This window comes from Pseudozyma flocculosa (assembly GCF_000417875.1).
Source record: "Pseudozyma flocculosa PF-1 unplaced genomic scaffold scaffold00020, whole genome shotgun sequence".
NCBI lineage: Eukaryota > Fungi > Basidiomycota > Ustilaginomycetes > Ustilaginales > Ustilaginaceae > Pseudozyma > Pseudozyma flocculosa.
Window position 1 is genome coordinate 428604 of NW_006920888.1, and position 10921 is coordinate 439524.

Consider the following 10921-nt stretch of genomic DNA (forward strand, 5'->3'; position numbering starts at 1 on the left):
CAAGTCTCGGCCAAGATCGGGCGGAGTAGCCATCGGGCGGGCCGGCCGGCTGGGCGGAGGCCAGGCCTGCCAGGCCAAACGAGGAGGGCGTGGTGGTGGCCCGAGCTTGCTTCCTTCCAGCCGCAGACAGCCCAGCAGGCCAAGCTCAAGCAAGGCCGCTCGCTGGGCAGCCAGGGCAGACCAGGCGACAGGGGCCACCCAGCCAGCCAGCCCTGCCTAGCCTGCCTGCCTGTGAGGGCAGACCACGACCGACCAGCAGGCGGGGCGCACCAGCCAGCCTACGCAGGCCAGCAGCAGGCAGCCCCGCCCATCGACACCATCATCATCCTCGATCCTTCCCGTCGTACCACTGCACTCGCTCCCAGCATCGCCCCATCATCCCGCTTCTCTCTTTCCATCGACCTCCCGCACCCACTTACCCACACACAAACCCACACAGCATCACCATGTCTTGGCAGGGATACGTCGACACCAACCTCGTCGGAACGGGCAAGATCACCCAGGCCTCGATCATCGGCCTCAAGGGTGGCGTATGGGCCACCTCGCCCGGCTTTGACGTGCGTCCCTACGGCGTGTGACAGCGGCTAGCTCGTAGCGCTCGCTGACAGCCCGCTCACCTCCCCCCGCTGCCCCATCTTCCCGCGCACAGGTCACGGCCGACGAGCAAAAAGCCATCATCGCCGGCTTCGACGACGCCTCCAGCCTCCAGGCCAGCGGCATCCGAGCGGGCGGACGCAAGTTCTTCTGCCTCGGCGTCACCCCCAAGACCATCTACGGAAAGCAGGGCGTGAGTCCGCTGTTGTCCTCCGTGGGCCTCGCCGCCGGTTTTGGCGCTGATCCGCTTCTCGACCGTTTTTGCGCCCTCTCTTCGCAGGCCGACGGCTTCGTCGCCGTCAAGACAAACCAGGCCGTGCTCGTGTGCGTCTACAACGCCCCCATTGTCCCCGGCGACGCCAACAAGGTGGCAGAGGGCCTCGGCGACTACCTCATCGGCGTCGGGTACTGAGCAAAGCAGCGCTCGCCCAGTGGCCCGGTGTGGGATGTTTGGATAGCAGCAGGTGAGTGCGTGCCGTCCCGATCTCTCCTTCTCTTCGCCTCGCCCAGCTCTGGACGGCTCGGGCTGAACAGCGAGCCGCCGTCGTTTACTCCACGTGTTCAGCAGTTAGAACAGGGCGACGAAGTGAAGATGGAGCCGCCTAGACGAGGCGATCGACCGTGGGCGCCAGGATCAGTCGACGTGGTCCGCCCATGCCGTCGCCCTCGCAATCGCAATCGTTGAAGCTGAATCAAGATCGCATATCTCTGAGCCACCTCGGCCATCTGCGCTCGTGACCAAGGCGCGACGACCCGCATCGCACCTCGACCGGTAGCAGCGGTGTTCGGATGGTCGCCATCTCGAGTCTGACGTGGCCAGACGTGGCCCGACGTGGCCCGACGTGGCCGTCGGATAAGCGTGGGAAGCGCGCCCGTCTGGTCCGTTTATCGTCTCCTGGGTAGGTGTTCAACAAGTGCTGGCGGCACGCGGCAGCCGGCCAGCAAAGCTGGGTCGACCCACGAGCAGTCGACGAGCCAGGTTGCTAGGACGATGAGTCGACGATGAGTTCTATGAGCCAGTCACGATGGCTCTGCAGTGAGGCTGTGGGTGAAGGGAGCCGCGAATGCGAGGACGGGGAATCCGAGCAAGATGGAGCAGGACGAGAACAGGACGTGGTCGGTCGCGCGAGGAAACAGATGCTGGGATGTGATGCGAGCAGCAGGCCTTCAGGTTCCTCTTCTGCCGTGCTGCAGGAGGACGGAGCGCCGGCTGGTTGGGCTGCTCAACGGCCCGCTTCTTCTCGCGGCGGCTGTCCCTGAGGCAGGCAAGAAGACGGGGGGGACTCCACGGCTGCTCTTGACCTTGCGCCGGCTATCGCTCCGGTGGCTATCGCTCCGGTGAGCCCCGCTGAGCCCGCAAGATGGAAGCGGCCCTCCTCAGTGGGATGCCGCTGCCTCGTCGGCCGCTGCCGTGGCGCCAGACTCTTCGGACGAGGTACGCCTCTCGGACTGGCCCTCCTCGCTCGCCAGCGCCACCTCGTCCAGCGGCACCACGACTACGGTCCCGTCTTCCAGCGTCCTCTGCAGCATGCCGTCGTCCTGTGGCGATATGGCCAGAGAGATGGAGAGAGCTCAACCGCCAGTCAGCATGCCGCCGTGAATAGTCACCTCGACGTCGCTTCCTCTACCCGCCGACCCGGACCGCACTCACCCTTTGCTCAATGTCGGCCGGCACGCCCGGTCCCAGCGGCGATTCGCCGTCGGTGGCCTGCAGAGCGATGGGCTCGCTCGAGCCGCTGCTGGCCGAGGAACCCCGGCGCCGCGGCTCAACGGGCGGCAACGAGGACGCCTCGAGCTGGCCGAGGCTCGGTCTCCGAGCATGCGTCTGGGCCACGACGTCGGTCCGGCGCAGCGTGCTGGGGTCCAGGAGGTCGACGAATGGGGTGTCGCCATCGCGGTTGGCGCCCGTCCCGTCGTTGTCGCCGCCGCTGCTGCTGCCGTTGGACGAGCTCGAGTCGTCGTCGTCGACAAAGGGGGCGTCGGGTGTGCCCTCGCGGCGGAACTGGGCCGACCAGTCAGCCGGCGTGAGGTTCTGGGCGAACGGGTTGCCGGCCGCAGAGGTCGAGGTCGAGGGGAAGTCGAAACTTGTCTTGTTCGGATCGCCATCGGCCGGGTCGGCAAACGGACCCCACTCGTCGTCCTGGTCGTCGGAGCCGCCGTTGGGCGCGAATGCGTCCTCGAAGCCGCTCGACCGGGCGCCCGAGTGGATGCCATGCGAGAGCCAGCTCTGCTCCTCGTCGGAGTCGTCGTCGTCAGAGGTGCCCGCCGCCCCGCCGATCTGCGACGACAGATAGCTGGCGAAGGAGCTGCTGCCGGCTCCGACACGGTCTGTGTGCAAGGCCCAAGCCGGGGCAGGGATGGAAACGGCGACGGCGAAGGGTAAGCATGTGGGAGCAAGCTGGTCATCGGGGCGGCATCCGCGCCTCACTCACCTTGCTCGTCATCGTCGTCGGCGCCGAAACTCATCGACGCACCAGCCGTGGGACGCCCTCCCGCCAACGGTCCGGCCTCCCTCTCGCGGTTCTCACGCAGCGTCTGGTTGACAAAGTCGTCCCAAGCCGGCTGCTCGAGCGACTTTGAGATGGGCCGCGCCACCTCGAGCGGGTACCGCTCCAGCAGCTTGACCGTCTCCTCTGCGATCAAATTCATGTGGCCCATGTAGCCGAGCCGGATGCGGCGGGGCCCCTTCATCGACTCGACGTTGCGCGCGTGGCCCTCGATGATCCGCTGCGTCAGGTGGCCCTGCTCGAAGACGGCCATGGTGAGCTTCCGGTTGAGGCCGACGTCCATGCGACCGTTGAAAAACTGCTGCAGGATGTCGTAGACGACGTTGTGGAGAAAGTTGTTCCACGGGTACTTGAAGAACAGATCCAACAGCGAGGGGATGATGCTGCACTCGAGGAACTTCTTCTTGAGCAGGTCGCCGACGACGTACTCGCGCGAGTCGTCGATCGGGCTGGGCGGCCCGCTCGGCTGCGGCGTCGTCAGCTCGGCCAGCGACATGCCCGAGAGCGCCGAGATGATGCTCTTGGCGTCCTGGTCGCCGCCGTCGTCGTCGTCGTCGCCCTTGGCCTGGGCGGCATCCGAGGTCGTCGCTGCCGCGTCGGTAGCAGGCGCCTCTTGTGTGGTCGATGTCGAATCCACGGCTGCCTCTGCCTCAGCTTCTGCTTCTGCTGCTGCTGGCGTCTCGGAGGATGCTTCGGGCTGCTTGTCACTCAGGGAAACCTCGTTCAGCAGGGCCTCGTCTTCGGTGTCCTCGGACGCGGTCCCTCCGACGTGGTGTGTCGACGACTTTTCGCGGATGTGGCTTGACCTGGCCGAGCCGGACGTCTCCGTCGCCGTTTCGCCAGTGGCGTCGACGGCGGGTGTGCCGGCGCTTGTGGCACCATCCTCGTCCATCGCTTCGGTCGAGTCGGCAGTGGCCGTGACCGTGGCCGGCATCGCCTCTTCCGCCTGCGCCTCCGCCTCTGGCTTCGTCGCCGCATCATTGCCTGCGGCCGCATCGACTTCCATGCTGGCCTCGTCGCCTTCGGCATGGCTTTCGACGACCCGGCTGGTGTCGTTCACCTCCGGCCCATCGCCACCCTGCAGCGTCCGGGCGAGGACCTGAAGGCCCTCGATGCCGCCCATGAGGGTGCCGTCGGGCGAGTACTGTGGGCCCTCGCCCGGTGCGCGGTTGAGCAGTGCCATGTTGGAGCAGTGGAGGAGCTCGGCGTAGAGCTCAGTGATCCGGTACCGCTCAAACGTGAGCGGCACGATCTCGCCGACGGTGCTGTTCATCAGCGGCTCGTCGGTGCGCGGCTTGGTCACGATGCCCTGGAAATCCTGCAGCCGATCGGCGAGGATCTGGAGCATGGGCCCGAGGTGGACAATGCCGAGCTTGTCGGCCATCTCGGCCATGGCCTCCTCCATGCCTTCCATCTCTTCGTCGTCATCCTCGTTGTTTTCGACGGCCTCGTTCTGGTTCGCGGACCCAGACTGGTCCTTGTCGTCGGTCGACGTGGCGCTGGCGTCGCTCTGGCGCATGGCGCGCTTCTCCGACAGCTCCTGCTGCCGCTGCAAGAGGTGGGTCCGCAGAGTATGGAAGAGATGCTGCTCAAAGTAGTCGCTGTTGTTCTTGCGGATCAGCTCGATGAACACGCTGATGCAGGTGACGAGCGACGAGTTGGTCGTCTCCTTGGTCACTTGCACGGTCGGTGCCGAGACCGGTGGGAAGAAGTTCGACGGCCGCACCGTTGCCGTCGAGTCGCGGTGTTCATGGGCGCCAGCGCCGGGCGACCGGGACTGCGACTCCGAGGCCGGGAACTCGCGCGGGTTGAGCGGCCGGATAAAGCCGCTGTCATCGTCTTCGTCTTCGAGCGCCGACTCCTGGTCCGGCGTCGTCGGCGTCTCGGACAGGGTCGAGAGGCCGGCGGTCGGCGCGCCGAGCGTCGAGGGCTTGCGGAACTTCGAGCCCGATCCGTCGTCGAGCGCCAGCTGCGCCAGCTGCTCGTCGGCAACGTCCGTCAGGCGGCGCGTCAGCTGCTGAGGCAGCTGGGCGTCGAGCATGAAGCCGACCATCTTGCGCACGATGGGCTCGCTAGCCAGCTCGCGAACCAGTCGGTTGTTGATGCCTCCGACGTTCTGCTGACCAAATTGGTCGCCCGCCTCCATGCCCTGACCCTGGTTGAGGCTCGCCGGCGACGGCGCTGCCAGAGCGATGATTGCCTTGAGCAGCTCCGAGACGGTGTTGTGCAGGTCCACCGAGTAATTTGGTGCAAGGAGGTCGACGGCGCGCGGGATGAGCTCATCCGCCGACAGCCACTGCAGCGAAGGGGACCGCGAGAGACACGCAGAAGCAGAAAGAGCGAATGAGCCTCGGTACGGGCGAGGACGAGGCGGCAGGCGCGCATACGCCGCCACGAACGCAAGGATCGCAAACTCACGCTAATGACTCCAGCGTTTGGCAGCGACTCTTCCGTCTGGATGATGCGGAAGAGGAGGTCGACCACCGCCGGCGTCTCTAGGTGAGCGACGAAGCGCTCCACGATCCGCGGCAGGCCTTGTATGAACGTGAGCATCTATCGGAGCGTCGTCAGGGCCGTTGGCAGAGTCAGGAACGGACAGACGAGGGTGAGAATTGATCCTCCGATCGTCAGCTAACCCTCGGCCAACAAGAGGATGGAGCGAGCAACAGTGGCGAGGACGACGGCAGCAGGGGCATCAGGAAGCGGCACTCACCTCCCTGGGCTTCCTCTCGAGCAGCACGCCGTTGACCTTGGCCCAATACCCTGCCAGCACGCTGCGGCCTGGCCCATTGTCGAGCGCTGTGAAGGCTCTCGGGCCAGGACCGTCGGCCGACTCGGATTCCGAGCTGCTGCCAGAGCTCTCGCCCACGTTGGTGACGCCGAGCAATGGCGATTTTGGGGCGCTGTCCGAGAACAGCGGGTGCGAGTGGATCGGCAGCGGTGCCTGCGAGGGCGTCGGCCGCGATGTGAGGACAGCGTCCCAGAACGGCGCCAGGAACTCCTCCGGAGACGAAGTGAGCGCTTCGGAGATGGCCCAGATGTCGCTGCTGAGAACCTCGGAGGCGATGTAAGGGTACCTGGAGCGTTGCAGCGGCGGCACGAGGCGAGGTAGAGCAGCGACCGAGCATCAGCGTCGGCCATCTTTCGCTCGATGATTTCTCTTTTACCTGATCTGGGGGCCTCGATCATGCCACCCTAGGCACGGAGGCGAGCCCCCCATCATCCTGCCGCCACTCACTTGAATTTGACCTTTTCCTCCCAGTCCTTGCCGCCGGTGCCGCGCAGGCGTGCGGTTCCGACAACGTGCTCCAGCAGGCGCTTGAGCACCCGCTTCTGCTGGAGGTAGGCGATCAGCTTCTGGTTCTGGGCCTTGCACTCTGACAGGAGGTCATCCTCGTCTAGGACCTCTTCCAGGGTGACGTTGCTCTTTTCCAGGAGCGAGTCCAGCGTCGAGGTCGACGAGAAGCCGAAGCGCCACTGCAGATGCGGGAGGGGCGATCGGTGGCGGTGTGCATCCGAGTCGTTGAGGGGGCAGGTGTCAGCTGGCTCGACAGTCCTTGGTGCAAGAGCGCTGCGCGATCAAACAGGTTGCGAAAGGAGAGAGCCACTCACAAACATCTTGGCGACGACGAGGCGGAGCCCAGTCTCTTGCAGGGAGCACAATCAGTCGTTCCTTGGCAAGCTTCGCGGAAGGGAAGCAGAGGGTGGTCGCCGGGACAGCCTTGGCAGTCGTCTTGCCGTAGAGAGGGCGGGTTGCGACGGAGCGACGATCCGGACAGACTCGAGCAAAGAGCGTGAAGGTCGGATCGAATGATGCGGCGCTGCCGTGCCGTTACGAGTAAGCGAAGAGCCGGTGTCGAAGGGTGCGTTTGGGAAGACGAACGGACCATGCGCAGACAGGAAGCCACGTCGATGCACCGAGGCCGGTCAAGGGTCGAGCGAGGAGGCACGGATAGAGATGTGATGCCTTTGCGAGAGCGAGCTGCCTCCCCGGGTGAACGGAACGTCGAATGGGACAGGAAGGAGAGGGAAGGGGTCAGGAGGATGAGATGGTTAGGAGAAGGTGAGAACAGAGAAGCGCAGGTCGGAAGGCGGCGGTGCCGGGCGGGAAGGAAGCGACAGCAGGATAGGGTCGACCGCACCAGCGGCGGCAGCAGCAGCACCTTGACATCTTGGCCAGCAGCCCGGCCGGGCAGTGGAGCTCGCGAGCCAGGCCCTCCTCCTCCCTCTTCCCCGTCTGCCGCTCGCCTGCTCGCCTGCGTGCCGCCCACGCCGCCGCCGCCTCCTCCTCCGCCGCCGACGCCGACACCGCGTACTGCTTCTGCTTGCTTGAGCCTGGCCTGGCCTGGCCTGGCCTGGCCTTTTTGCCCCATGCGAGCCCGCGAGCCCGCGAGCGCGCCCACCCTCGCCAGCTTTCTCTTTGGCCTCGGCTCCGACCCCTGTAACAGCCAGGCCTCGCCTGGCAGAGTCCCTGTTCAGGGGCGTCGACCGACCGCCTTGACCTGCTCGCGTTAGCCCGGCCCAGTCAATAGTAGACTCGACTCGCCATCAGTAGACTGTCATGAAGTCCGTTGCGTCGTAGGATCGCAAAGGTCGGGCCCGTCTGCTTCCGGTCAGCGAGGCACGGTACAGTGCCCCAGACCGAGGGCCAGGTGATCGACAACGGCCAAGACATGCGCGACCGAAATTGACCGCCGCCTGCACCGCTTTTGCGGTTCTTCCGGCTGCGGGGTTGGAGGACCCTTTGATCGGCGCCCAGACGCCACGGGCAGGCCAGGCTAGGCCGGCTGGCTGGGCTGCCAAAGGCGAAGATGGGGAGCGCACCATCTGTCCGTCGCACTTTCCATCACGTCCATCGTCATCTTCGGCCGCCCATCCGTCTCTCAGCCTCCCTTGGCCTTGGTGGCGCCACGCTTGGTCTGCGAGATCATCGCGCCCCTCTTGCGCAGCTCGCGGCTGTAGCCCCGGATCAGCGCCTCCTGAATCCACCAGTGACCGCGGAGAGAGAGCGGGAGCGCAGACGAGAAGCGGTACAGGTCGTCAGAGGGCAAGACACCAGGCAGAACAGGAAGCAAAGTCGGACATCACTCACCCCGGCCCTCGCCTCTTTGCCAATCTGGAGCCTCGCCCGCTTGCCCTTGGGCCCGGCCGCGCCGCTCTGCTGGCTGTTCACCTTCGACTCGGAAGCCCTGACCACGGCGTCGGCTTGGTGCGAGGATCCATCATCAGCAGCGAGCGAAAGGGTGCTTGGGAAGCTCTCGGGCACGTCGAGGTCGTGGTTCTGAGAGAGGAGTCGGCGAAGCCCTGGTCAGTTGCCGGGAGATGTCGAGGTGGGCTGATCCGCGCGCGGCAAGTAGTGTCGGGCCGACTCACCTCGGCGAACCTGGCGCGAGACGGCAAGCTCCGCGCCTGCCTGCTGGTTCCAAACACCTCTTCCTTGGGCTGCTCCTGGGTCCGCAGGATGCCATTAGCCTCAGCATGGGCACCGTCGCCGCCACTGCCAGTGATATCCGCGGGCGCTTCTGCAGAGGCGAAGACGAGCGACGACGCCGGGTCAGCGATGCGCGCTCGGCGCCTGCGATGCGCGGAAAGAGGTTGCGCACACACCTGGCGAGGACTCTTGCGTGGACTGCTGGGTCGACGCCGCATTGGCATCGTCACCGGCGGCCCAGACGTGGAAGTGCGCCCGGTGGTGACCGAGATCGAATCTCCCCACGCGGGGCTGCGCGTGATCAGGGCACGCGCAGCGGGACTTCTTCAGCACTCGTTCGCTGCGGTTTGAAGCCATGCAGGGCGCCTCGTCTCGGTCTGCGTGTCCTCACCCGGCCTCTCCTGTAGGTAGCGAGCGGAGCGGCCTTGGCGGGCATCGGGACGAATCCGTTGGGCTGAGAGGCAGGCGTCCATGGCCAACAAGCGATTGACGGAGGGTCAACCATGTCGGCTCTTCTTCGGCGCGCACGAGCATGCCCTGCTCAGATCCGCTACTTGCCTGATAGTCCCGGGGCGTGTCGAGGGTGTAGGCCAGGCTGAACGTGAGGAACGCGGCCGGCTCTGTGTCCTCTGCATGGCTCAACCTCGGTCAACGTCAGTCGATCGAGCCGTGTGGCGACAAGCGTGCCGAGCGGGCGAATCCCGCACCTTTCGTGGCTTGCATCTCCGCAAAGCTAGCTTCCACCCTCGTCAAGAAGGTCTAGGCAGGGGCGCGGAGAGGGTCGTGCGTCCTGGAGACGATCAGCTTCGCCCACGGTGGCCACCCGAGTGAGCAGGACGGTGCTCGTGGGGGACCCACCTTGATGGTCTTGCAGACGGCATCGAGACTGGGCGCCGCCTTGACGCGACGGTCGACAGTTCCGCCGGTGCCGTTCATCTTGAGGCGCATCAGGGGCTTCTGCAAGATAACGTCGCCGATGCTGCGGTACACGAAGCTGCGTTGCGCTCGGTATTGGCGATGAGACCGGTGGCCTGGATCGAGGCCCGTCACAGCGTCCCTCACCTGAACGTGAAGGCCCTTGCTGGTCCGGCATCCGGATTGCGCTCGTTGTGCAAGATGAGGCAGGCGCCCGAGAGGTACTGTCGATTGAGCGCATCTCGCACCCCTTGCTGTGAGCTCGGCGGTGGGGCGGCCGACTGTCAGCCAGGCCCTCACTTTGGCTTGTTGAGAGAGCCCGAACCGATGCTCACGGCGTATCGCACGATCGCATCGCCCACCTCACAGCCTCCTGGTCGGACGGTCGGCAGCTCGTGGTCAGACGGCAGCGACCCGGGGAGGCGGTGCCACTGCAGCGCCGAGTCGGGCACCAAGTTTCTGCCGGTGGTTTTTCAGAGGGGCCCAGGGCCGGATGGCGGATGAATCGTCAGTGACAGCCAACAGCAGCCGCACCTTGACGAGCAGACTCGTCCGCTTACAGGTTGGAGGCGATGAGGCCGAGGGTGAGGAGGAAACACTCCCAGACCGCCTTGGTGCTGTCGGAGAGGCTGATCGTGTTCTGCGAGGTGAGGACAAGGCAAAGAGATGGTTGAGCAGCCAGACCTACGAGGCTTTGAAGAGGGGACGCGGGCGGAAAGAGGGGCTCACGCTCGTGTGGGCCATCGTGTTGAGAAGGCGCGAGGGGTGGGGGGATGCCGGTGTCGGAGAGCACCATGCGGAGCGAGGCCGCCCTCTTTATACCGCATGCTGTGGGGGTCCTCGAGCCCTTTTCCCCTGCCAACCTCCTTCGCCCCGTCAACCCGTCGCCCGCCTGCAAAAAGGGCAGAGCGGTTTCTCACGCTATGCTGGGCGTCCCCGTCGGCGAGCGGGTCGTTGCCGGCCTCCCGGCGGCACAGCCGATGCATGGCCAGCTTGCGTCGGCCTGGACCGGCCTAGCCTGCCGAGCACCGGTCTTCGGCTCTTCCGCCTCGGAGCGGCTAGCCCGAAGCGTGGACAGACGAGCGCGGGTCGGCCCCTCGTCCGACGGCGACGCCGCACGCAAGACACGGATCAAAGACGATAGGCAGCCAGGAGGAGGTGCACGATGGCTTAGCCGTACTTTCAAGGGTGCGAAGGCAAAGGGGTGCAGCGGTGGGGATCGCCAATCTGCCCGTAGAGTGTATTGCGACGAGACGACGATGCGATGCGAGGTTGTGCGAGGGAGCTGCTGCTGCTAGAGAGAATACGGCTAGAGGAGGCGAAGGACGGGACATTCCGCCACAGAGATGGAGAGGGAATGAGAGAAAGAGAGAAAGAGAAGAGAGAAGAGAGAGAGAGAGAGAGAGAGAGAGAGAGAGAGAGAGAGAGAGAGAGAGAGAGAGAGAGGAGGAGGAGAGAGACGAGAGAGTAGAGA

The 10921-nt window shown here is 65.4% G+C and overlaps 3 protein-coding genes across 3 annotated transcripts; 1 reads left to right on the forward strand and 2 right to left on the reverse strand.

Moving 5' to 3' along the window:
- Positions 1-446: 446 nt before the first annotated feature.
- On the forward strand, positions 447-1006 carry PFL1_05577 (uncharacterized protein; the record flags this gene model as incomplete). The annotated part of the gene is made up of 3 exons (XM_007883113.1): positions 447-557; positions 650-787; positions 875-1006. 3 exons carry the CDS (start codon positions 447-449, stop codon positions 1004-1006), a joined length of 381 nt encoding a protein of 126 aa, XP_007881304.1.
- A 965-nt stretch (positions 1007-1971) lies between these two features.
- PFL1_05578 (uncharacterized protein) lies at positions 1972-6719 on the reverse strand (the record flags this gene model as incomplete). Its single annotated transcript, XM_007883114.1, has 7 exons — positions 1972-2133; positions 2246-2922; positions 3027-5397; positions 5520-5654; positions 5815-6178; positions 6340-6578; positions 6714-6719. 7 exons carry the CDS (start codon positions 6717-6719, stop codon positions 1972-1974), a joined length of 3954 nt encoding a protein of 1317 aa, XP_007881305.1.
- A 1265-nt stretch (positions 6720-7984) lies between these two features.
- PFL1_05579 (uncharacterized protein) lies at positions 7985-10191 on the reverse strand (the record flags this gene model as incomplete). Its single annotated transcript, XM_007883115.1, has 12 exons — positions 7985-8080; positions 8194-8382; positions 8475-8623; positions 8709-8823; positions 8924-8986; positions 9091-9161; positions 9240-9291; positions 9391-9526; positions 9595-9701; positions 9783-9906; positions 10008-10087; positions 10177-10191. The coding sequence occupies 12 exons, from the start codon at positions 10189-10191 to the stop codon at positions 7985-7987; spliced, it is 1197 nt and encodes a 398-aa protein (XP_007881306.1).
- Positions 10192-10921: the final 730 nt, after the last annotated feature.